A 25,951-nucleotide genomic window follows, 5' to 3' on the forward strand; every position below is an offset into this window, starting at 1 on the left:
GCACGCACGGTGATCGGCTGCGGGAATAGCAACGAGGTTCTGTACCTGCTTTCAACAACGAATCCCTGCGTTCGACTGCCTTCCGCTCCAACGGTTTCCTTCTGCTGAGGTCGACACAGGCTTCACACAAGATTTGAAGTTGTGTTTGACAGTATTAAGAAGCGTTTTCGCTTCAAAAAAAGTACTACTGCGGACCAGGACGTGATACTCTCTATGGCCTCATTTGGCTTTACAGGGATCGCACACTCCATTTCTGCTTTTAAGGTTTGTTACACTTAGCTGGCCACCTGGAATACTGTCATGTAAGCAGATCAGGAAAAATTACCTACCTAATGGTAATTAGATGCATAAAAGTATTTGCTATTGGCACGGAAATAAAACCTGAAAATAATATCTTGTTTGCCCTAGCCGCAGGCTGTTGCACTAAAGTACAACGCAAGTAATATTATTATAAAGGAAAAAGTAAGGCTTCAAACACCAAAAATGCTTGGAAATGTGCACCCCGATCTCGCGAAGCCTAAAAAAAAAAAAAAAGAAAAAACAAGAAATAAAAAACAAAAAGACGACCGCTTTACTAATATGAGTAATCTAGGAGGTTTGTAGATTTCGCTATGAAAATGTAGTTATAATGAAATTCAAGCCTTCTTTTGTGTTCAGCAAAAACATATAAATATACCAGCTCCCTCGATCATAAACGCAGTGTAGACTGAAGGTTGCTTTAGGGCAGGTTCTTCTGAAACAAATAGGCAATATAAAGCCAACTCGTTTCCACTGATCCCGCTAATTATATCCTGGCTTCTCGCCTCCTCCAAGCGGTAATGTGATAAAGTAACAATTATGCTTATGGATATGTAACCAATACTAAAATAATTTTTTGAATGGAAGTGAATGACTGACCTTTCCTTTGACGTCATGAATTTTGTATTTTTATTCAAAAATACCGTGCACCCATTCCCTCAACATTCGTGCGTATAACAGACGAGATCACTGGAAGTAGCCTATATTGCACGAATAACATACTTCTCCAAGATTCATTTCTATGCCCTCCCGTCACTCACGAAATGCTGCAGGACAATGCTAAGCCCACTCTTAATTGTCAAATTTATGTCGCTGTAGCCAGAGCTATCGCCACTTCTCCTTCGATGGTGTGACAGTCATGCTCTACAAACGCCCTCACTTCTACCACGTAACCACCGCCAGCCCACGACGCGGGCAATGAGAAAATGGTCCTCGTAGCGTCCGACACCGTCTTTCGGCTCTCGCACGAAGGTTTTGAATGCGATGCAGTAGCTGCAGCAGAATCATTCAATGGGCACAATGACACTAGGTATCCATCCGGCGATGCACCTCTGGTATCCTTTGGAGGCTTCCAGGTTACCAGAGCTATCACTTCTGTTGTGCCATTCACATGGTGATGCTTGACGACGTCTAGCGTCAAATTGGTAGGAGGAGAGCTTGGCAGTGGGTTCGTGACGCCCTCTCCACCAGTGACCACAAGGGTGCGGTGGCTCTGCCGTGTCCCACTTTTGCGAGCCACTAAAACGGTGTACGGCGTGTAAGGCTCAAGACCTGTGATGGTCATCTGTCTTCCCTGTTCTTCAGGGGGGAAGATCAGCGTTCTTGATGTGACTTGAGCGGGATGGATATCCCTTTTTGGTCGCCACGAGACGGAGTACTCTTCGGGTGTCTTGCTGTACGAGTCTTCCCTGGGCCATGTGACTTCAAGAGCAGTGGCATTGACAGCTTTCACGACGACTTGAGGCGTGTGATGTCTCGTGTCTGTTGTGGTGAGGTTCGGGGGGAAAAAACCAGACGGGAAACACATGTTTAAACAAAAAGTTTATTTCAAACACGGAGTTTAACGAATTGTGACACTAAGACGCTAGCCTAGACGCAATCGAGGAAATCTATTGCATCGAGCGCAAAATTCTTTTCAGGCCACAATTATGTAAGCTTCTGAAGAGCATTAAGTGCGCATGGAAAACACAGCACCTCGAGAAAATACACTCGATAATATACCTGCGCTGAGGAAGGAGGGGAACCGCCATACTTTGCTTTGGTTTAGCTAATGCAGTTATCCGGTCGAGAGTCTCTAACGAATGGAGGGAAGATAATGTACCGCTAATATATATATATATATATATATATATATATATATATATATATATATATATATATATATATATATATATATATATATATATATATATGCGACATGGAAAATTACTTTTAGAGTACCATTACACATTACCGCCTACCGCGCACCGCCAGTGCGTACGTGCTGATTGGTCACAACTTGAAAGGCGAGCACGCAGATGCCCAGTGTTCCACTATGTGCTTTCGCAAGGATCCGAGTTACGCGTCTGCTTTCCTCACGCCGCTCACCAAACGTCGCAATTTGATGTGGCGAAGCCAACTTCACAGATGCGGTGCTGCTGCTTCGCATGGCCATATTTCCCTGAGACATCATGTGACTGCCACGCACGGGCACCTGGCGCCATCTGCGCCATCTGGTAGGGGCGCTGTCACTGACAGCGGGTGGTATGCGGTAGCATTGCGTGTACTGTGGTGCCGTTACCACGAGTACCGGAGGCACGGTTGCACATCTGGGAGAATTATCCGAGTCGGTGATTGCAACCAGGCAGCACCATGCTTAACAACAGCCTTGAACCTTGGATGGAGTAGAAATTCGCAGGCTACTGCGAGCAGGACTTTCGGCACAGTGTTTTTGTTCGAAAGAATTCTACACTTTTGAACGAGCTAATGCCAATCAAAACAGGGAACACGTACTGTTTCAGATCTATTCAATTATGGCTTAGAACAAGCAAAGTACAAAACTGCGCCGGCGATTACCAAATTGCTTTAGTCAAGTGAATAGCGGCATTCCCACAGGCATTGGAACACAACGCTACGGATACCTTGCCCTTGACGCCATCTGTCGTAATCTGGGCGATCTGCGCATGCGCACTGGCAGCCACGGTAGGCGGTACGCTGAAGTGGCCATGTTATTCGCTATGCTAAAAGCCTTCATTGATTCAAACGTCAAACGAGGCTGGTGTAGAATTGCTCAAGTGCTGCCCATCAAGCAGGTTGGAAACACTCGCTGAAATACTTCTCACGCAGATTTCGAACCTTTTACAAGGAGGTTACTTTCCTTCCCTGAAGCAGGTTAAGCCTAGAGTGGAGGTACAGCTATCGCTTAGCTCAGTCAACGCGCTACAGCTGACTGTGGCTAAATGCAAGAGACGCTTGCGTGCTGCGTGATGTCACTTAGGATTAGGATATACCAGGTGTTCGAACCCCTCCCCCCCCCCCCCCCACCCCCCTCTTCATGCACACACTTTTCCCCCCGCTCCGTTTGATCCCTATTTGCTCTTTTTGATTCGCGACAAGTCAAACTGCACGTCCTGAATTAGGCTGCTATAAAGCGTTTACCTTCCTCACAAGCGAATTATTTATTCTATCTGCTCCAATGTCAAAGGTGGCCACTGGCTTAGATTTTAAATATCAGCGAGGCCATGCTGCACGATATGTTTCGGATCACTGCCAATAGCGGGTGCCTGACTGCCACTTCAGCTTAATGCCGGACCTCTTTTACTAGCGCTGAGCAGCTCTTAATGTTCGTCGAGGCCACACGCTCAAGTGTTCGTGTTAAGCTTGCTGGTGGCGGTACGTTAACCTATTCATAGCGCATGTGCGGACATTTCTTCGGCTTTGTAAAATGAATATGCCCTTTATGTTTTGTATGTAGCTAAAGCCACGCAGGAAAAGACATGGGCACAGAAGGGCTATTGTTCTTGACGTAAATGTTGCCGTCATGCGCAGCCACAGGTTCCGATCAAAAATATATTTCCGTTCGCGGCTATGGCATTTGTAAACAACACCGCGGCGGAAATCGCGCACTAGTTGAGCGGTTCATTGTTCCCCCGTCTACGCGTCTACGCTCAAGACACAAGAAACAGTGAGTTAAAAAGGTCTGCCGGAATCAGTGTCGCAGTGTTTAAAAAGGAGGTGGTGGCTCAGGTGCAGCAAACGCATGTCGCGTAACGAAAGAAAAGGCGCTGATGCCAATGTGCTGATGCCAATGAGTGTCTTATAAGACACTCCGGGCTTTGTTTGATAAGGCGCCGGTGTAGGGGGCGCGTCAGCTTTCGATCATCAGCACCAGCTTGGTATTACAAGCTGAAAACGCATCCTCAAAATCCTTCAATGAGGAAGCAATTAGACTCCTGTCACTGTGTTACCAAAACAAGAAGCATTTGTCAAAATCGTGTATACTTCTGCTCCGCGCAAACGAATCATCATCTGAGAAATAGTAGTGCACGCCGACGTCATGCAGAATCTACGCGGCACACGTATCGGCAGTTAACTTCGCCTTGTTAATCCGTATCTACGGATTGCGCTAAGTATCTCTTGGCTTTTCTGTAAAGAAAGTGGCGCAAACAAGGAAATTGTGTGATATTCAAGCGCCATTCTCGCAAATGGCCTTCCCGGTGCATGGTTTCATCATCTAACAACAGAAAAAAATATGCCAGCAATAACAGCGAAGTTTTCTCCTATGCGTTATACCGATGTAGAGCGGTGTCATAATGCAAAATTGCGAACATTGGGTTGTTATCAAAAAAAAAATCCACTTGCCAGTATCGTCTACTACCTAAAAACATCGCGCATATCTTCCATGCAGGGTAATCACGTCAGTGACTGGAAAAAAATTCTGACATCGTGTTCTTCTGGTGACGAACGTATAAAATCACAACGTCTGGATATCCGCATAGCAGGTATTCTGGTTTTCGAACAACATTCAGAGCTTATAAGATTCAGGATATCTGCACCTACGAAAGCTAAACTGTCCATTGTCCAGAAAAGGACGACGGTGACGGATAATTTTGAAAGCAGTTTTCACTTACCGGCTGGCAGAGTCCTGAACTCGATGGTAGTGTTTCCGGTGCAGCGCTGTCGACTTCCGCTGACGACGCAAGTTGCCACATCAACTGTGTAGTTGGTCTGGGGCTTGAGACCCTCAAAGGCCGCCTCTGTCACGTTGGTGATCTTGTGGATAGTAGACTGTGATGATTCACGGTACAAGGTCACATGGTAGAGGAGCTCGTATGCTTCAAGTCCTGCTGGCCGGCTCCAGAAAATAGTGACGTCACTTTCATTAAGATCTGCTCGCAGCGACTCCCAGAGCTCAGGCACGACTGGTGCAGGAGTGCTGAAGCGGATGACGGCGGGCTCTCCCTGGTCAGTTCTGTTGCCGTCCACGCTTACAGCGGCCCACACCTCGACACGGTACTCAGACAGACCTTTCAAATTTGGAAAGATCACCTTAGTGTCAACGGCCGATTTTGTTTCCACTTGGCAATCTACGAGGTCCTCATCAGTTCCATTAGCGATGGCTATGCAAAGCATTGCCGAGTATTTGCGCACGGGTGAGTCTTCCGGACGAACTGGGAAAGGGTCCCAAGTCACTGTTACTTGCGAAGAGTTGAAATCAAACTTGGCATTCAGGTTACCAGGCTTCTGGAAAGGGTCGGGCTGCGTGCTGCCTGCCACTTGTTCAAGGTCAATTGCATCTGTTTCATTGTCGCTGTAGATTCTCGAGACATTAACGTAGTAAGTGGTGCTCGGCTCTAATTCTCGGATTATCAGTCTTGTAGAATCTGCTGCTAGGGTCTGGTTAGATACGAACTCTTCTTCATTGGCAGTTTTGTTCAATTTCCACCATGCTACCAGGTAACCTTCAAATGGAGTTGAGTTCTTTGGAGGCGCGGGCCATGTGACAAGGAGAGAGGTGCTGTTTATCGCTTTGATGCGCAAATGGATAGGCTCCTTGGGTCCCCCTGGGAAAATAAGTATTGTGTGTTGAGAGTAAGCTAACCAACTGCAATTAAATAGGTGCATTTGAACAGACGCATTTGTAAATGTAAATAGATGAATTTGAATATTAAATAGAACCATAGCGCAAACAGCAAAATCTGAGGAAGCAAATATCAAGGGCTTAGGCTATGGAGTTGATGGACGAAACCTTTTATACTATTTCCTCATTTGCAGATTCCACACTAGAACACGTGTTAGAACGAAACAGGCAAAGTGAAGTCTACGATTGCACTGATGTGTGAGTCACTTTGGTGAAAGCCATGAGTATATTTTAGACGTCCACTTTCTCTATACTATCCCTTTTCACTGTTACTGAGTGGACCTGTGAACATTCAGCGGGGGGATGCGTGTTGTGTACAGCAGTGGAAAAAAAAAATGAAATTAAATAGCTGACAGAAAAATTTGTCTTCCTAATGTAAGGGATTTTAACAATGGCTCTGCAGCTAGTCCTTTGTTAGTGCCTTCTGCACTAGCAGTTTTAAAATATTTATTGTCCTTTTGCCAGGACTGCACAATTTGGTATGCTGAAGTTTTCTTATAACTGGTATTTATTATTTCTTGAGGAAAATTGGTAGGAAGCCCATTCTATCAACACAAAACCACTGTCTTTGGAGAAAACATTGCGGCTATAAATGAACTAAGGACTTCTGTTTTCACGGTGGTAACTCACCTCTCGATGAGCTCTTGAACGAGGTGTAGCTTGAGTTTCCACACTGTTTTCGGCTTCCGCTCACGATGCAGGTTTCGATAGAAAGAGTGTACTCTGTAGAAGCTAGAAGGTCTTCCAGCACTATGTTTGTGTCATTTACTTCACGCCGGGAAATAATACGTCCTGATGCTTCTTCCGTGACGACGACCTCGTACACAACCTCGAACGACGGAATCCCCTCAGGGCGAGTCCATGACACGCTTGCAGACCTTCCCTGGATTTTCTTGGACACAACACGGCTGTCTACGGACGGAATCGGCGGAGAACTTGTGAGGACGGTTGTTCTCGTTACATTACCTTTGACGATGCGTCCTTTGTTCGTCACGTAAGCGTTTATTTCGACCACATACTCAGTGAAGCTTTTTAGACCCGTGACATCAACATGAGTTTCTGTCGAGGAAGTATTGAACGTCTTGCAAACCCCTGATTCTGAAGCACGTTCCTCCTTGGCGCATATAGTGACCTGGTAGCCCTCTACAGGGGGACCCGAAGAATTGACAGGTGCTTTCCAGCCGATGGTAAGCGTTGAAGAGGTACCGCCAGAAGAAACTGACTTGTGCGTGACACTACCCGGTTTTGAATACGGCACAGGATCCGTGATGGCCTCCGCCCTCGAAACGGTTGTTTTCCATTGTGCACCACCATCACTGTAGACCTTTGTGACCTGAATGTCGTAGGGTTTAAAAGGGACCAGGTCGGTGATGTCTAAACCAGTTTGATTACTGGGAACAAAAACTGAAACTCTGCTTCCAGGCGCTTCCTGGCCCTCTGAAGGTTTGCTCGGTGACCACGAAACTTCAAAGCCAGTCAGGGAAGGTTCTGCTGAGCTTTCGTTGCTCAGGGTCACTCTTATGGCTGTGCTGTTGACAGTTTCAATCTTCACACTCTGATTATCCCGAACTGTGTAACGAGGAGAGGGGGAAAGAGAAAGACATGTGATAGATCACATAGTGAGCTCATCAGAATGGCAAGGCTATTTTGGGTGGGTTTATTGCATTTCGAAGAACGCGAGTTAGCATGCAGCTTCTGGTAAACAAAAGTTACAAGAGAGCGATGCAAAAAATGTAGTTCCTTTGACAAAGTGTCTCGATTGGATGAAGTTAAACTGAAACTGGTTGCCATACTGGCTAAAGCCAATTTATTCAAGGTAGTCTAACTGTTTTTACTTTAAAGATATTAACTAAACGTAAATTAGTCTAAAGATAGCAAAGGACCTGTTAGTCTTTCTAATTGAGGATTATTCAGAAATACCTCAAAATCAATCGGCTTGTGTCAGGAACCCGATATTAGTGCCTCTCGCTCAATACCGCTACTAATTCATGTGCAGAAATGAAATTTTAAATTGTCACTGGTATATGCAAGTAAGTTTTGCAGAACGTGGGCCTGTTTGTGCATCACTTACCGTACAGTGAAGGCTTCACGTTGGCTGTGCTCGTTCTTCCGCAGTGCTTAGCGCCTCCTCGAATTATGCACGCCTCTACTCGAATCGTGTACTCATCGTCTCCTTTGATGCCTGTCAAGGTAACTTCTGTGGAGTTGACTGTTCCTACAAAAACTTCTTTGCCAGAGCTCTTCAGCACTGCTGTCACTTCGTACACTGCGTTCCACCTGGTAGCCGAGAGATCGACCTTGTTCCAAGACACCTTAACATTTCCCTTGCCGACCACTTCAATTGCCACTCCTTGAACTTTCAGAACAGGACTTACATCTGTGCTGACAAACGTTTCTGCTGATTTCCCAACTATGATCAGTCCTTGATGCCTTGTGTAGGCACTCACAAACACATTGTACGCCTCAAGCCTGTTCAAGCCTTCCAGTACCGTCGTAAATGTAGTGGAAGATGTATTATACGTAAGACATGTGGAACCACCTGGGAGCATGGGGAGTTCATCGACGGGACATATGTTGATATAGTAACCCTCCAACGGAGGTCCTGGGAGGTGCTTCGGTAAGCCCCACGTGATTTTTACTCGCGTCAAGTTGTCGATTTCGCTCGAGATCTCAACGGCCACATTAGAAGGCTGTTCCGATGGTTTCGGTGCCGTCGTGCCCTTGGAAATCACAGAAACGTTCCTGGCGACATTTTCCACTACGTAGAAGACGGTGATCTCAATATCGTACTGCTTGTACGGTTCGAGGCCAGTGACGATGAAAGTGGTCTTATTTTCGGCGGACAACTGCGCCTCCACTAGACCGCTCTGTGCGGTCGTTCCGGTTATGTTACTGTCTGCAAGCCGCCAGCCAACGCGGTATCCCGTAACATTCATTTGAGATGTGGAAGTTGGTATACGCCAGCTGACCTTCAGAGCGGTAGAGTTGATAGCGACTACACTGACGTCATTGGCACGAGGGACGTCATCTGAAAAGATGTTATTTAGACCATGTTTAGACTTCTGAGCAGAACTGCGTCAGTCGCGTCATATTTTATGCACATCACAGGCCAAGACATCGTATAAGAAGTTATAGCCATGCACCGTGTTATTTGAACTATAGGTCCCGACAGCTGCCAAAAATGCCATTTCTATCACGCACCATGACCTATAACAAAATCTTACGCTGTGAGCAGTCGCTAGCAGTACTTTTGCTTCCAATATGTGCGTGCTCATACTTTTCTGGGCTTTTATAATATGATGGTTATGTTCAAACGTCTTTTTCAATGGCATCCTCATTGCTCACTGGCTGAAACGCCTTAGCTTCTCCGTACTCCTTTCTTTTGGGATTGGTAGTTTGACAACGTGTATATGAAATAGAATACAATACGAGCAATCACCTTGTGAAGCGAAAAAGGACACACTTCGTCGATACTCCGAACAACATACCAAAACTGACAATTTCGGTGTGGCGTAGAGCATTGATTAGTAATTACACGGTGCGAGCAGGCATGCATTGTTAATCTGTATAAATGGAGATTGTTCGCTCTTCAACTGGAAGAAATATGTGCCGAAGTACTAACCTGCTTTGAAAGTCTGGAAGCTGGCTTCGGTGGACTCGCCGCACTTACGGCTGTGACCCCTTACGTCGCAAGCTTTGATTTGTACCGTGTAGTTGGTTTTCCGTTCGAGACCCGTGAACGTGGCCTCCAGAGATGTCACCACGGTGCTTTCAACTTCTTTACCGGTTGCTACTGCAATCAGCTTCACCTCGTAAACCGTACTACTGGAATCAGCAAATGCGCTCGATTTCCAGCGTACGACTAAGACGCCATCGGCCGAGTTGAACGTTTCAATCTCTGACACTACAAGTAGGGTCCTGGCATCAACAGAGATACGCAACTCTGCCGCTTCACTCTTGACTAAAAAGTCCCCAAATCTGGCGTAAGCTCTAATTTGAACGACGTACTCGACAAACGGATTGAGGTTGCTGACGGTGAAGAGATACTCAGGGCTGGTCGGGTTGACCGTGAATATGGTGGCCGCTTTTCCTTCCTCAATGCGTTGAACAAAGACTTCGTATTCTGCGATATCCGCGTCCCCACTAGATACTGATGGCGGCTTCCATGTTATGTTGAAGTTAAAAAACGTCTCATTCAATCTGTGAATCGTGAACCTTGCTTCCTCAGGCTTGGGATATGAGTTTGGAGCAGTCTTGGCTTCAATCAGGGCCGCAACGCCTACAACTCTTTCGGAACCCTGCCCATTAATTCGGCGCACTTGGATGAAATATAGTGTATTGGGATTCAAGTTGGTCACAACGTATGAGTGAACGTTGCCTTGTATAAAGACACTCGTGACGTTGCCTTGGATGACCTGTTCACTGCGGTTGCCAGCGGGGTAACTCTGCCACCAAGATATATCGTAGCCCCTGAGAGGCCCGTTTCCGTGCAGAGGTTCTTCCCAAGATATGCGAATTGCGCTGTCGTTTGATGTACCACGAAGGCTCGTTGGTTTACTTGAAGCTGCAAGAGGAATATTAGGCAGTTGAAATATTAGCCAGCAGCAGTAAGCAGGAAGCAAAGGTCTGAGAAGATCTTAAAAGCTTTGTTTAAGCAGCAGAGTTCGCTAGTGTCTAGAAGGAAGCACTAATCAACAGCACAATCCTGAATGCAGCGGATGCCTCCTGGAATGGTTGCCTCTTCATGCAAAGTATCTACAGTTGCAGCATGCGGATCTTAGGCATTGTAATATCACGATCAGATAGATATTTACAACAACGAATAATGAACGAATGGAAGCCTATTTTCTTGCATGCCGACATTACTTATGTCGACGGTCTTAGTGCTAAGTGTAAATTCTCTAATGAAACATCTTGTAGTTCCACCTTAGTACCAAACTTTTTTTTGGACAAGAACAAAATTCCCTTTCGCCGCCTTTATCTGATTTGCGATTTGGAGCATAACAGCTGCGTAAAAGCGCCAAACATAGTGACACAGAAAAGGAGAAGGGGAGCTGGGCATTAGAAAGTTGTTGCTCACCTTTAATACTCGGGACGACTGTGGCTCTGCCTGAGGGATGTTTGGGCGTCGCGTTACAGGGCGATGTTCAACTCGGCTAGGTTCCAGAGATGTGTCATTCGTGCTATGAGTTACTTTATCATAATTTGAAAGCCCATGGTATGAAGTGTTAATTTTCGCAGGATTGAGGTGACAACTGCGATTTTTCAGGGGTTTTCCAGTTGTAGCGCGGAATATTTTGTCTCTGCACGCTTTCAGGTAAAGTTGGAAAGTGATCAGAAGAAGCGGACTTTGAACTGCCACATTCCAAGAACAGCTGGCTTGTTTAAAGTGCATACAGTAACGAGGTGAAAAGGAAAAAAGAAAAAAAAAAAAGGCGAGGGAAGCATGCAGCTGGAAGCTAATGAAGTAAAGCTTTTTTTTTTTTTTTTTTTTCATCGCAAGCAGAAGAAACTGCTTCGGTCCCATCGCCTTTAGGCCAGACCCAAGTAAAGAATAAACACAAATGCTTGATGGCGTATGGATACGGTGTTTATTTACTGATATTATAATGCGCAGGATTAGGAATTTACATTACTCGAAACTATAGTAAAGGTAAAACAAACTGACTGCTTGTAAACCGGCAGCGCGAACATAGTTACCCTTTTTTTTCTTTTTCTTTTGTCAACGGCAGCCTTTATGACCTGAGTTTTATGTCACCGATGTTTCATTAGAGAAGCGTAAATCCACATAGCAAAAGTTCCATTTAATTAACAGTGGAGTTCCACCACGCATATCTGACTTGTCGCCTACATTTTCATTCTCTTCCCTGGTGATTCTCAATAGATTCCAGTTATGACTAAGTAACTGCCGAAATGTAAAAGGAAGGTTTTGGGAAGATTGTGACCACGTTGGGAGATTTCCTTGTTCATTAAATGTACGGGCTGGAATAGTACTAACAGGTTCCTCCCTCTCTTTTCTCAAATAATTTAAGCAGGTGGTACAGTGGACGGCACAGGAGTAGTCGACTGACCTGTCGCTGACGTCCGAACGACACCACGGGTGGCGGTTCCACACTGCCGCTTTGATCCTCGTTCCACACACACTGACACATAAACATGGTACACTGTGTACGCTTCCAGGTCCGCAAGAGTCACCGTCCAATAGCTAACAAACAGCTGTCTCATTTGCGCGCCATACGAATCGACTATAGTGACGTTGTAAATCACGTCAAAGTCTTGGACAGAATCTACAGGTTTCCATTCCACATATATGGACGTAGAGTTGATTGCTGTGACGTTGACGTCTGTGACGACGGGTATCACTGGCGCCTCTGTGCTGACTCTGACGTAGGCTGGCTCGCCCACGACGATGCGACCGTGGTTGAGGACGTAGGCTTCTACACGAATGTCATAGTCTACGAAGTTGAGCACCGCTTCGAAAGTATGCGAGAGCTTGATAGCTGTCGTGTTCGCTTCCAGGCAAGTAGATTCCTGCGTTTCATTGTAAGCAGAGCATACTTGCAAGAGGTAACCTTCGATGGGTGGTTTCACAGTGGCATTAGGCGAGGACCAACTGCAGACGAGCTTCGATGTTGTAGCGTTGATTTTAACCGCTTCCACTGAGATGTCAACTGGTGGCGGAGAAGGCTGGGGATCTGTGATGCCTTCAGCGTGTGCTGCGGCTCCTTCAAGAGTCTTGTTGCCGTAAACGTTAACTCTGGCGACTCTAACGGCGTACGTCGTGTAAGACACAAGGCTGTGCAATAGATAAGACGTCGCTTCTCCAGCAAGGAAGACGCTCTTACTAGAGGCTACGTCGTCTACTTCATGCACTGAACTGCCTGCGGTCTTCCACCAGCTGATGTTGTAGCCGTATACCGGTCCATTCTTGTGGCTAGGAGGCTGCCAAGTGATCAGAAGAGTCGTGCTGTTCACTGTCTCTACGGTCAAGTTGGTAGGCTCACTGGGCTCTGTTGGCAAAAAAAGAAAAAAAAAAGACCAGTGGAAGAACTTCAATCAGTACGAGTTGTTGAGACTCCATTCTCAGCCCCCTCTTGTCAGAGTTGTCCTGCTTAATATACAAATCTGGAACAGTATTTTTTCCTGCTGTTCTCTCCACACCCTTACTCCTTAGTGAAGCACGTAGCTTTCACCGCACAGCTGAAAGACCGGCTTGTCGCAGTCAACGGGTCGCAAGACGGGCTCAGCGAATAATTCGTGAGTTATCCACAAAATGACTCCATCGCTTAAGAATATTAATTTAAAAAAAGGCTTGGACTAAGGCAGAAGTGAAGCTTTCAATTATCATTTGTTGGGCTATGGTATCTAGTCGCCAATGTTCCTAGTGCTACCCCATCCATCAAACACGGATGCTGAACTCACCGCTAGGTGTGGTAGACACGGCAATGACAGCAACGTCGCCCTCTGCCGTCTTTCCATCTGGAAGGTTGTTGAAGGCTTTGACCTGGACCTGGTAGTTGGTGTAGGGTTGCAGGCCGTAGAATGTGTTGTTGTGAGTGCTCTTGTGCAACGTCTTCCAGCGGCTGATCACTCCGATGGCGGGGCAGGTTCCGAGCTCGGGACAGATGCGCACTCGGTAGCCGTCCAAGGGACCGGCTGGATCGAGGGGTGCCTTCCATGTGACGTCCACTCTCGTCGCCTGTCTTTTGACTACGACGAGATCGACAGGCCTGCTGGAATCTGCGAGAGTGGGAAAAAAGCGCAATGGCGCAGAAGAAATTTATCATTGACGAGCTGTCCTTGGAAATGCGCACGGCAAGGTTGCAGCGCTTCAACATGGCAGAATAGAGTATCTCTCACTTGGTACCACTGAGAACTTGTCCGTGCGGTGGATAGAAGCATTGAATTAAGATTTTCAAATATTGCTTTCGCGCCTGAAGGGGAGGCGCGGAAAAAAATATTTGCAATACAGAAATTATCTGATGGTCATTTTCGGTTCTCCAACGCTTCAAATGACGTATCCTGAAGAAATTGAACGAAAAAGTTTATTTTTTCGTTCTCTTTTGCAATGTCCCCCTTCGGGGACATGGTGCCTCAATACAGAAAAAAGTAATGAGTGCTACTAGCAGAAAGTGCGATAGTGTCCAAGCAAGATATCCGGCACAAAAGATTGTTAAATGATTATTGCTTGATTTCTTAATTAAATCAATCACTTCACAGTATACTTATGTGAAAAGGGTAAAAACAGCTGCTCTGAGCAGGCTGACATGCACAAAAAAATGTGGTACTTTTGGCAGCGAATCCGACACTTCTCTGTGCATCCTTCACGGCAGCAGCGCTGTGAGTAGAATGTGTTGACATGCTACGGCCAGTGATTGTAGTCGTCATACCTAATGGTAGCTGTCAGCAGAAAATGCTGTCTAGCCTTCATCGAAACAGATCTTGGGTTGAACAAAATGAAGTAGCGGCGCTAACAGACAGGGCGAGTGGAAAGGCGAGTAAGACACATGCGCTGTGTCTGTCTCGCCTTTCCACTCGCCCTGTATGTTAGCGCTGTTTCTTGATTTCTACCAAAATGACAATATGAACCAACCAGCCCGACAAAGCCCCCTTCTTGAAGGCCTTGGGCACTCCCTACTTGGCCGACTGCGCTATCTGTTGCACGCAGTTAGGCAGTTCGCAATGCCAGTTTAGAAGGCCATCTTGTCCAAAACACTTTTCTGCTGAAGCTTCTCGGCACTTGCGTCTCACAGGTACTCTATCCAGCTGTTGCACAATGCAATCGACAGTGAGAAATTAGATTCACCGGCAACTTCCTGTTTCTTGACCTAAGAGGGTACAGTGACATAAGGAAGTCGAATTTGGCGTGTTTTGAAACATCCAAAATGGCGCTTTTATTGCATTTTTGCACAGCAAAGCTCACACAGTAAGAGGGTGACGACGAACAATCAGAAAATCAGAGCGCCAGCGGAGGCGACTTTGAGGCACCCTGTCCCCGAACAGGAACGCTCACATTCGGAAGTGCACGCAAGGCTTAATACACTGGTAACAAAGATGATAGCCATTATTTCACAGTCACGGCTCTTCCTTTGATAAATAAAGGCTAATATTTTGACCGGCTCAGATTTATAACAGCACAAAATGACAAAAAAAAAAAACAAGAAACAAATACTGTTAGCTCGGTAGAACGTAGCCGTATCCATTTTTGTGGCGATTTTCAGACAGGATTTCTTTAAAATCACGTACGATGGTGCCAGTAGTTCGGTAAAGTGGCTCAGGACACGTGTTTTGAAAAATTCAAACGGCGTTTTTCATTGCCTTTTTGCACAGCAGGCCGCACATAGTTCGCGTCCCTATACAGGGACACGGCGCCAGAAGGGAATATAGAAACATTCTAGGAAGTTTCAGAAAACACTCTGGTTACTATAGTCCGCCGCCTAATGGTGGTTCCACTGATAGTGGCATATATATATATATATATATATATATATATATATATATATATATATAGTAGAAGAAACCCGAACCCACGACCTCATAATATTGCCTCCGAGGCTCTTGGTGGTCTGACGCACTTGGTAAGAACACCAGACGCGGTATTCGCAGTCGTGGGCTTGGATCCCACAATCGGCTCATTTTCTCTTTTACATTGTATTTAATTATTTTTTCCTAAAATGATTTCATCACTAATTAAAGCCAATAGCAAAATATAAAACAAAAAACTTCCACTACGTTTTCTTTGGCCTCGCGGACTGTTGGATTCTTTCCTTCTGTATTATAACGAGCACCTCATTTCCCCTTCAATCTGATGGGCCTCACCCGCTTTGCATTGCTGTCGCCTCTAACTGTAACTCACCATGGGGCCATGTTCTCGCGTTGGCGTTGGAAACGGCGCTGTTCAACCATGGGGATGAGAATTGGGCCAGGGCTTTAATCATGAAGCGGTATTCCGTATACGGAGCCAGCGGAGAGATGACCGCCTCACGGACGTTGCCAACGTCCAAGTTGAAGCATGTCTTGTCCCCTGATGTGCACCAGAAGAGGCGGTAGTGGCTCGGAGTCACTTCGAAGCGTGGTGGCAAGTCCCAGGTGAGCTTTACTGAAGTGGAGCTCAGCGCGGTGGCTTTGAAGTTCTGAGGCCCACTGGGAGCTGCCGGAAACAAAAACACGCTCAGCCGTAGAATGGGGTGCATTTCTAATGCTAGCTATGTTAGCGTGGTAATTTATATGGTAGACTACGTTGACTATGGCGATAAGGGCGCCAATGTACCGATCAAAAAAATTCCGAGAGCACTGTGGAATCTACACTGCAGATATGCGAAAGCCTAAGCTGATGCACATGGTGCATCACGTTTGCTCTCATTATCATTATCAACTAAATGAACCGCCATTATCATTGCTAATGTCATCATTGTCATTATGACCAATTGCAGCGTCGCTGTCATCTTCACGCTAGACAAGGATCGTTTCACCATCTCTGCTATGGCCCAGTTGGTGAAAGCGCTCGGCTGTGGATGCAAAGAATGGTGGTTCGATTCCCAGTGGAGACAGGATTTTATTAATTCATTTTTAACTATTTTCCTCACGGTAAATACGGATAATTATGATGCGCGTTTCCCGATCGCGGTTGTGGCACAGCGTGGGGTCTGTTGGCACCACGTTCATTGAAATCTCGGTTCAGAGAACAGTGGGCTATGGTGCGGGGGTATATGCTGCGTAGGAGAGACATCCTGCCTGGTTACCTTTACTCGATGCGCGTATATGTCTCCCGGAATTTTCATGTGCGGACAAAGGAAGAGTTCGATGCTGGTGTCACTGTGTATGGCAGGTTGCGGGATGAGACCTGGTTATATCAGGCTTCAAGTACTTCCATGCAATAAAGAAGCGGGCTTGGCGCAGTTAGTCAAATCCCTCGGCTGGGTATCCAATAGATGGAGTTCGATTCCGCGTGGAGACCGGATTTTTATTTTTCTGATGACGTCATCATGACGTCATTTCATTGATAGCTATAGTGTGACCGAACGAATACCGACAGTATGAGCCATTAAAGGCGTTCTCCTTAATAATTACAGACCGTGTCTTGTCGCAGGCCTTTACAGCTTCAGTTTTTGGCCTCTTTGTCATTTTCAGTTTGGACATCATCATCCGTGGTAGAAAAAAACAAGTAACCTAGTGTTTACTCCTGTGGCAAAGCAAATTGCAGCTACGTCTGGCATCGCTAGAATTGCTGATGCCTGTGTTCAGAAACTGTGGGTTTGTGGGTTATTGTGCAGACGAGTTTTCCGCTTAAGCTGCTACGCTCTCTATTGTGCACGCCTAAGGTCTAGCAAATTTATTTTGCTGCGATTGTTGCAGTAATCAGGCGTCGCAGTCATTTATAATCATGTCGTTGGGACATAGGCGAGAAGGGGGCGGAACAGCCGTTACTCTTCGATACGAACACACCATACGCGTCTAGGCTCAAAATACCGTTAGCTGGATTCATTATAGAATGTAGGATCGTCTAATCATCAGCAACAAATGAGCATTTTTTATTAAACCCCTTTGCGAAACGCGGGCTAAATTTCTCAAACAGCGCGACGTGTTACAGATAGTATATCGTATGTCGTATGCGCGATTATTCTTTCTTCATCGCATTGAAAATATTCTCGCTGCCCTCCGCTCTGCCATCTTCTTTCCAGATGTCATGCGCATCTGCTGATTTTCGTCATCAGTTGGCACGTACGTTGTTTGCCGAGGCCTTGTTCGTTTTCCTACATATTTTCACTGCAATTGTGCCACACGAAGAGGAGAGCATTCACGATAACGGAAGATAAGCTCCTGTGCTCTAATTGTTTCCCTGCTGCTTCCAGGTGTTCAGATATCTATATTGAAGGTTGAGAAGGAACTTGTACACTCTATCACTCCAAAACGCGGCTCGCCAGGAGCTTTCGCAGCGAAGAAATGGAGTTCGCCTTAGAAACTACGCTTTAAAATTTTCAGCCAACTAATAGCAAGAGCAGTCATCTAGTGCTTTTAAATACCTTTCTTGATAGTCGGGCGAAATATTATTTTGTACTATGCGTTTTAGTTTATTCGCTTGAGCAACAAGTTCATGTCTACAACATAGGGAGCCGACATTTAAGAAAGCTCAATTTCTTTCAGCAAATGAGAGCCCTCATACGCTGTAGTGAGCAGTACGAGAAAAGCCCAGTCCCAGTGACAAATACAAATGACTGACTGACATACGGCTAAACGAAAACAATGAAAGACTCATTGTTTTCATCTAGAGCAACGGTATTCTAATCGTGCTCATTCATAGTATGAGTTTCACTCATTCGCATTTCAATGAAGGACTCAAGTGAAGGATATAGCTTGTACAAAACCCCTTAAATCTTACATTAATCTGACTCAGCGCATGAAATTCTAGTACGACCCACTTTGATATCATATATACTATTCCGAGTATGATCTTTCAACCGATTTTAAGCATCGTATAGCCTGGCGGTACGTCAAGTGCAGTGGGTGGGCTCACAGAAAAGTTAGTAGCATATATGTATATATTAAAATCGTAGGCAGAAAACGAGCTATAGTACACAATGAAGAAGCCTCTAAGTAGTGGACATAAGATAAACCGAAATCCTGAGGTTACGTTAAGCCATTAGCTATTGTCCATTTAAATCCCTTTTGGCTTGACGTCACCATGGCACTACTAACAGGCGGCCAGTGACACACATAAAAAGGCGGCAGTTCCGAAATCTACGATAGTCTTCGCCATACACAGAACGAATCGCCTCACTATCAATTGCTCTATGCAGCCAATGATGAGCTCCAGTCATAAGTGATCAATGCTGGAGGGGCATATGTGTCATAGTAATGGAACCGGATAGTTATGGAACTTTCGAGGGTGTTCAAGAGCGTATCGCGTTGTAAAAGGCAGTGCCATATGTCAGGCTTCATCCGAGGAACTAGGCAGGCCCAGACTCTGGAGAAGCCCTGAGGAACGAGCTAGTGGTCAGTTCGAGGGACTTCTATAGCGTGCCAGCTTTTGTAGCTGCGCAAAGTGTTAAGCCAGTTTTGGTAAATGAAAAAGAAGCAGTTTGTTAGCTGATTTAGAGATATATTTCTGTACTCCTTCTTTGTATTGCGAAGTTCAGTTCCCTTTTCGCAGTGGGCCACCATCCGTCGCCTTCGTGTCTACTACCCATCCTCTGCTAAACCGACGTGCGCCTCGGAGGAATGTGGTAGAAGACAAGGAACGTGAATTTTCTTTATGAAGCGCAAACTTCGTGCTCAAAAGTATTTTTCCTTCCTTTATGAGTGGCATGGGGAGGGGGCAGTTACTAGGGATGGCTGTAACAAGGGACTTACAGTATGGCATAGGTACCACGGTTCCCTTGATCTCGTCGCTGTACGCTCTTTCGCTGGTGGTCGGCACCGTATTGAAGGCCTTCACCGTGACCTCGTACTCCGTCCACGGCTGCAGCCCCGTGAGGGATTGAGTGCCGGCGTTGGACTGCAGGATCTCGCGCGTGTTTACGTAGTCGCCGTAGCAGCGGCGCTTCGGACACCAGGTGAGCACGTAGCCGTTGATGGGGCCATTGGTGTACTTGGGCACACCGACAACGACATTCACTTGCGACGTCGACACTTTTGTGAAGGACAGTGACGACTCCGTCGGATCTGGAAATAGTGGCAGAAACAGAAGTGCAGACATTAGAGAGTTTTAGCTTACCGTTATCCGCGATCCGCTACTGGGATCCGCCACCGCGCGTTCCACTGCGCATGCCCAGACACCCCTTGACGCCGGCAGATGGCGCCACATACTGGATGTCGGCACACAGACCTACCGCGTCGGGACCAATCAGCTTGACCGCCCCGCCCACGCGCGGTAGAGAGCCACGGTGGAGGATCGCGGATCACGGTAAGCTAAATCTCTCTATTCTTTACAGGCTGAGGTAACGTTACGTCGTGTGGAATTAACTGGCTATATTTTAAAGGCAATCACAGTCTAATTTCCAGTGTGTTAAATATCGAACGCTGGTATATACCAGTGTGCGAGGAGAGTTGGGTACATACACGGTTGTTCTGAAAGCCGTGTTAAGCGCATTATTAGTTAATTAGACATTTGTGAAATACCAGTGCCGGAAAATGAATCGGAGCTTCATCATTAGACAGCTTCTTTCATCACTCTGTGGTGACTGTGCAATGAATTTTCGCAATACGTAAGCGAATAACTGATTTTGACAATTGACTGGGTTGCGTTTTCTGAAGGCCAGTTAAGGAAGCGTTGTAGAATATTAATAAAAAAAGGAACTGCGTCATGAAAAAGTTCTTGACAGAACGTTCACTCACAGCTGTTTACAACGTAGACTGTCAATAAAATATACAACTTCTTGTAATTAGCAAGCGCGATTTGAGAGACAAGCATTGCACATGAGCAAGGTGTAAAAAAGAGCGCTGAAAACGTCTAGTTCACACTTATAAAGAGTAGTGATGTGCTTGGCTAAGCCACACTCAGCTTTTATTCTCTATATATAATCCTTCTGAAAGTTCACGCGTCATCTTATGTTCAGCTCACGTTCTTCTCTGCAGTAAAGAGTGGCCGCCTGCCGCATGTTTTATAATTCGCGGAAAGGTCGCACTGGACGTTTATTGTTCATACTTCTGCTGTGCTCCCTGATAAGGTGACATGCTCAGCGATCTTTCTGTCCTTTTCAGGAGCTTCTACAGGTATGTGGGGAGTCCGCTTTTCACTCCTGTCGCATACTGTCCAAAGAAGTTGGCATTCTTAGCCCGGTTTTGATTATGCTAATATTTATATTTCAATGTTGACCGGCGTCTTGCGGATAAATGGCTCCGCGTACTGCTGCCCCAACACAGAACACTACGATATGTGTTTTGACGAGGTTCGAGATAAAAGGGACGCACTTCTGTGGCAGTCACAGTATAATGGAAGTCCATGCTTTGAATTTAGAATTTGTCAGTTAAAAAATAAATACCGAGTGTTTTGTCAACAGCTGGCTTAGCTGCACCTTTTTGAAAGGAGCCGTCGTCGTCTTTGGCGTAAGCTGTCTGGCGAAGCTGTTCAAATCCGTGACATTTTTCAGTTACTAATGAAAGAGAAGACGCTTAACAATGTCTTTGGAGTATTGCGCATTATTAAAGGTGTTCCGCTGTCCAATGTCTTTCTACTTTCGTTCAACGATAGTGTTGTTTGGATTAAACCTGCGAACTGTGATTTCTTCTATACTAGCTTAAAAATAACGCGAATGTAATATAGGGCGGTCCCCGTTTATGGAAGTTTTTTTATTCCAATGAAAACAAGGGCTTCTAATGAAGCGTCGGGTTGTGATACTTGGTTCTAGGAGGGGAAGACGTCTGGAGAGGTATAAATTGTCATGATATGACTTAACTCGGAATTGAAAGCGTAGCATCTTCCCAATGTATTCGGAAAATCTTCTAATCAGGATGCTATACGACACTGAAATCCGCATTAAGCCCGCTAAGACTAAAATGAAACTCGGTGCGAATTTATTTCATGGAGACACCTGATTAAACGAAAGCAGAGCGTACAGAGAAATGTGGGCTGCGTTAAGAACTAGGTGTGGCCGCCTGCCAGCAGTAAAATCAGACCTGGTACAATCACGTGAGGCGATTCTGAGACAGAGCCGAAAGAGCCGCAAGTTAAAAACAGCTCAACTATTCTCTGTTACGTTATGCGAGCATCAGGTTGACAGGAAAGCACACTAAAGGCTGCGAAAGCGAGACTGTCTCGCTCGGGAACGGACAGACCTGCACACACAGTGATAAAAAAAAAAATAATAATAACAAAGCAGACGATACGGTGATGCGACTCCTGACGAGTGTCACCTACCATGCACGTAACGGCGCGCGGGCCTTCGACGAAGTATCCGGTTAATGTTCGCGTTCTCACGGTGCATGCCGTACACATGCACTAACTACTCTAGCGTTAAGGCATATGGCGCATAGGCATGGACCAAGGTATGCGTTGCACAGTAGTCGTCTCATATTCTTTGGTTGCAGTTTATTGCGAAAGCCCTCATCTGGAGGCTGCTTTTACAAGAAAAATCTATTCGTGCTTGGGGAGCAGGAACGTAGTAACGAGTTGCTATGCATAGTAATTGCCTAACAGCTGCATAATAACGCGTTGTTGAGGGAACGACAAGTCTCGACATCTGGCACTACAGCCGCGTAGCCAATCAATAGAAACAAATATTTAATTGGTGAGATATGTGTCATTTCAGCCAACTGCACAAAGCTAGGCGACAGAAGAGCAGAACCTATACAACATCGTTTTCGGGCGATATTAGAATTTCGAGCCAAAATTCTCTGCATTGTTGCTAGTCGCAGAGGTTGCCACTTGAAGTCCTTAAGAAGCAATACCAAAAGGACATGCCAATATTTTGAGAGCTTGTAGCTTGAGAAGTGATTTAAAATCAAACTGGTGTATTAGACCCTTATGATGTGCGAATATCTACAGAGCGTGATATTGGGGACTCTATTGACTCGCCTCGTTTCACCCGCGTCACAAGTTCATCTTCCTTTCAGATGGTGTCGCTCGAAGCTTCCTGATTACGCTGCGTAGCTTGACGGCTCATGTTCGTAAATTCCTCTTGTTGTTTACCCACGTGATCTACTTCCTTAATAGCCTAAGGATATCTGTCTTAAAAAAGATCACTCACATGTGGGAAGCGTGTACTCGCTCAGAGACGCCTCCACTCCGTAAAGCGTCTGGCCGCTATACGGGTCTACGTTGAATGCTGACACGTAGACGTTGTACTGGCGGTATGCTTCGAGGCCCGTGATTCTAAATTGGCGCGCGTCGTGTCCATGCAGTGTCTGGTAGCTGGGGACGCAGTTGGTGGCCAAGCACCACCGAATTCGGTATCCATCCAGAGGGCCATTCAGGGCCGTAGGGTACCGCCAGCTGATGTCCAAAGACGAAGGGCTGTGCCTGACGGCGAAGATCTGGAACGGCTGGCTTGGTGCTGTAACGAGAGAGATGTAACGAAACAGCACGTGACCTTTTGCGCTTTCTAGAAATTTAGATGTGGGTACCTCGAGGTTGTGAGAACCCAGAGAACATAATGAAGTGTGCTGTAGAAGCATGCAGATTACCGTGAGGTTTAGATGAGAAATCACATAAATATATATTTGTCTTTAAGAACCAGAAATATAAAACACAGAAGCGTTGGTTTTATTCAGTGTACTCTTCGCTCCCTTAACTTCCCCTTGCACTTATGCAAGAGGAGGTGAACGTTGCGAGGAGTGGAAATCAAGTGGGGAACAAAGTAAGGTTTTGCCGCTGTGTGAAATTAAATAAATAAATTTACTCTCTTATGATAATCAAAAGTAAATGCAAGCATCAAGTATTTACGGGCATAGCCCTACACGAATGTATGGGAAACAGTCCGTTCAAGTGCTCCCTGATCGTGTATGCATCCGCCTGCCAAAGGGGAATGTATAGGCAACACAGTCACTGACTTGATTACAAATGATCGATCACTCTTCAAACTGGTGGCGCCTCGGCCACTGACATCGAGCAGTCTTCTACGTGTGTGAGCCTGCGGGGCCGTGGCGCCATCCTCGGAAGCTATTGCTCCCGGTAGCTCCCCTTTCACATTAAAGGGGCCCTTAAAGGCCCCTGATAGCTAACGGATGATAATAAAGTGTATCATGCCATGTATCGTGCTTTCGTCACTTAGTTGATGGAAAGGCGAATTAAAATTCAGCATACTTTAAATGCACAGCTTAATGATACCTCAACGATCATCGAGAAGAAATTGTAAACAATGGTTTTTGTAACTTGTTTGAGCGGCACCTAACGTTTGATGCTTAACCTATACGAGGGCTTGAGAGCTGAGACTCGTATCGATCAATCTCGTTCGGTGCCCGGATATTCCCATTTTGGTGCCCGGATGATGGGTTTTCGATTTTGGCTAGATGTTACCTCGAGATCGCCTACTACGAGAGCTAAAATCATTTCATGATTAATAGAACGTTCTTTCAAGAGTAAGTACCACAATCCCCACATGGTGTTGCAGGATGTCCTATATCCACCTCTGTGGGCGAGGTGGCGCTGGAGAAAACTGTGAAGGTTACGTTATGTGCAAAGCAAAAAACCCTGCGAAGAGGTAGTTGGACCGCCGCTGCCATAGCTATGTTAGTACAGCACCTTATGCGTCACAGGGGGTCGCAGGTTAGGATTGGCATACCCCTATCGGCAAGTGCGGTTATTCCTTTTACTATGTAGTCACGGTGCTGGTAAAGAATGATAATAATAATTAACGTTGACCAAAACCAAAAATAATAAGCTGCCCTATGTTCTCATGCGCATTGTTGACAGTTGGCTTCTTTGTCTGATACCATATGCAATGCTATTCGTTTGATCTAGCTACGCAGTGAACTTCGCATATTTATCAAAAATGAGTAATTCGAAGAATGCATTTACGTCTGGCTCGCCTGAAATGTTCCCAAAACACCCTTCATGCTGACTGTCTTGGCTTGAGCTATACTAACTTGTGCGGCGCGTGCTTAGACAAAAAATTGAATATATTCTTCACGCGCCCTTTTCTCTGAATGTTCCGATGCACATGCAGTCTTGTAGGTGGGTGAGTTTTGAGCTGTCTCCCTTACATCAGCTTTATCATCCCACTTGAGGGAATGAAAAAAGAGCCATGATAAAAAAAAAGAACTCAGTATATCTATTTTGGGGAAACAAGTATTGAAGAACGGTTTGATTGGGTGAAGAGACATCACTTGTTAATGTACGTTGCAGAATAAGAAGATGCAGGTAAAGTAGGTTTATATTATTAAAATGAAGAGCCACTCACACGAAAACCTCACACTCCCAGAGTTCACAAGGAACGTCAGAACAGCATTTCGAGTGTATTTTCTTTTAACGCTTTGGAAGCATGCAGTCGAGAAAACGGCGTTACCGCCTATGCATTAGTTATACGTTTGTGAGAAAACCAACTTTTGCACATTCCTTAGCTTGCGTGACGACGAAGCAAGGAGTTCTTTATGACCCAGACGATTTATGGTGCTATTTTAATCACTTAATGTCGACAAATTAGTGATGATGCTATGGAGAGAGCAATCTTGAGTAAAAAAGAGGCTTCGTAAAAGGAGTAAATATTTTATGCCCTAATATGCCTGAATAAATGCGCAAATAAATCTCCTTGCAGCAAGATTCAAAGCCACTCCAGCCTCGAATTAAGAAGAATATAACTCGACAAGGAAATATGCAAAACAAAAAGCAAAATAATGTAATCTTGCCTAATAAAAATAAAATATGAGTTGTGGCAATATATAAAACTTCATACTATTATTCTTTTTATTTTTTTTTTAGCAAGTTTGCGCCATATCTTGCGCGTGGCCCAATTCACAAGGCGTACAGTTCGATCTTAGTTTTTTTCTTCTTTTTTTTATGTGTACGATGTTAAACGTCAATGTCCTTTTATTTAATAACATCTAGATGTTGAGGGAGAAGGCAAGAATACACGATTAAACGCACCTGGTAATACACTTAATGTGAAGATCCTTTGCAGGGAACTGACTACTGCCGAGCATAGACGACCAGATAGAGAACGCAGCACCTCGTTTCTCCAGAGTATTGCGAAACGATGAGTCTGTGGAGCTCACCTATTGGCGAAGTCCTCACGGTTCGGCAGACGGGTGTCGAGAAGTTGGAGCCGGAACATTGCGTTTGCACACACATGGTGTAATTGGTGTGGACGGTTAGGCTCGACTGTCCTCTGACGTATCCTGAAACACCTGCGGTGCAAACTTTGGGCGTGCTGCCGCTTGAACACTGCTCGCCAGTGTTGCCCAGAGTCATACAAGTGCAGTGCAGAGGATTCGGGATGTACCTGGAGAGGGTGAAAGACTTTATTCCTTAATAACGGCGCGTCTGCATCACATCAGACGTTGGTTACTCACAGTACTTAACCGCTCAATCTCCAGCTACGAATATTTACTTTTTGTTAGCAGTAAAAGCAAACAAATCCCTACAGCAGGAGTAAAGCTTTT

General features: G+C 45.6%; 1 protein-coding gene across 2 annotated transcripts in view; it reads right to left on the reverse strand.

Moving 5' to 3' along the window:
• The window catches only part of LOC146172870 (fibronectin-like), a 46,741-nt gene that overhangs the window by 12,406 nt on the left and 8,384 nt on the right, over positions 1–25,951 (reverse strand). The window contains exons 3-13 of one of the 2 annotated variants that reach the window (XM_084583276.1): positions 25,565–25,791; positions 22,603–22,908; positions 19,268–19,579; positions 15,774–16,067; positions 13,340–13,657; positions 11,989–12,927; positions 9,540–10,481; positions 7,989–8,945; positions 6,548–7,486; positions 4,908–5,840; positions 746–1,779 (exon numbers count right to left, since the gene is read on the reverse strand). In XM_084583276.1, coding sequence (XP_084439402.1) covers positions 1,103–1,779; positions 4,908–5,840; positions 6,548–7,486; positions 7,989–8,945; positions 9,540–10,481; positions 11,989–12,927; positions 13,340–13,657; positions 15,774–16,067; positions 19,268–19,579; positions 22,603–22,908; positions 25,565–25,791 — 6,844 coding nt within the window. In that variant the 3' untranslated portion in view covers positions 746–1,102. Of the gene's footprint in view, positions 1–745; positions 1,780–4,907; positions 5,841–6,547; positions 7,487–7,988; positions 8,946–9,539; positions 10,482–11,988; positions 12,928–13,339; positions 13,658–15,773; positions 16,068–19,267; positions 19,580–22,602; positions 22,909–25,564; positions 25,792–25,951 lie in introns of those variants that run through there. The other variant, XM_084583275.1, reaches the window with a different exon arrangement.

This window comes from Amblyomma maculatum, chromosome 11, assembly GCF_055883805.1.
Source record: "Amblyomma maculatum isolate TAMU_Amacu chromosome 11, ASM5588380v1, whole genome shotgun sequence".
Taxonomy (NCBI): domain Eukaryota; kingdom Metazoa; phylum Arthropoda; class Arachnida; order Ixodida; family Ixodidae; genus Amblyomma; species Amblyomma maculatum.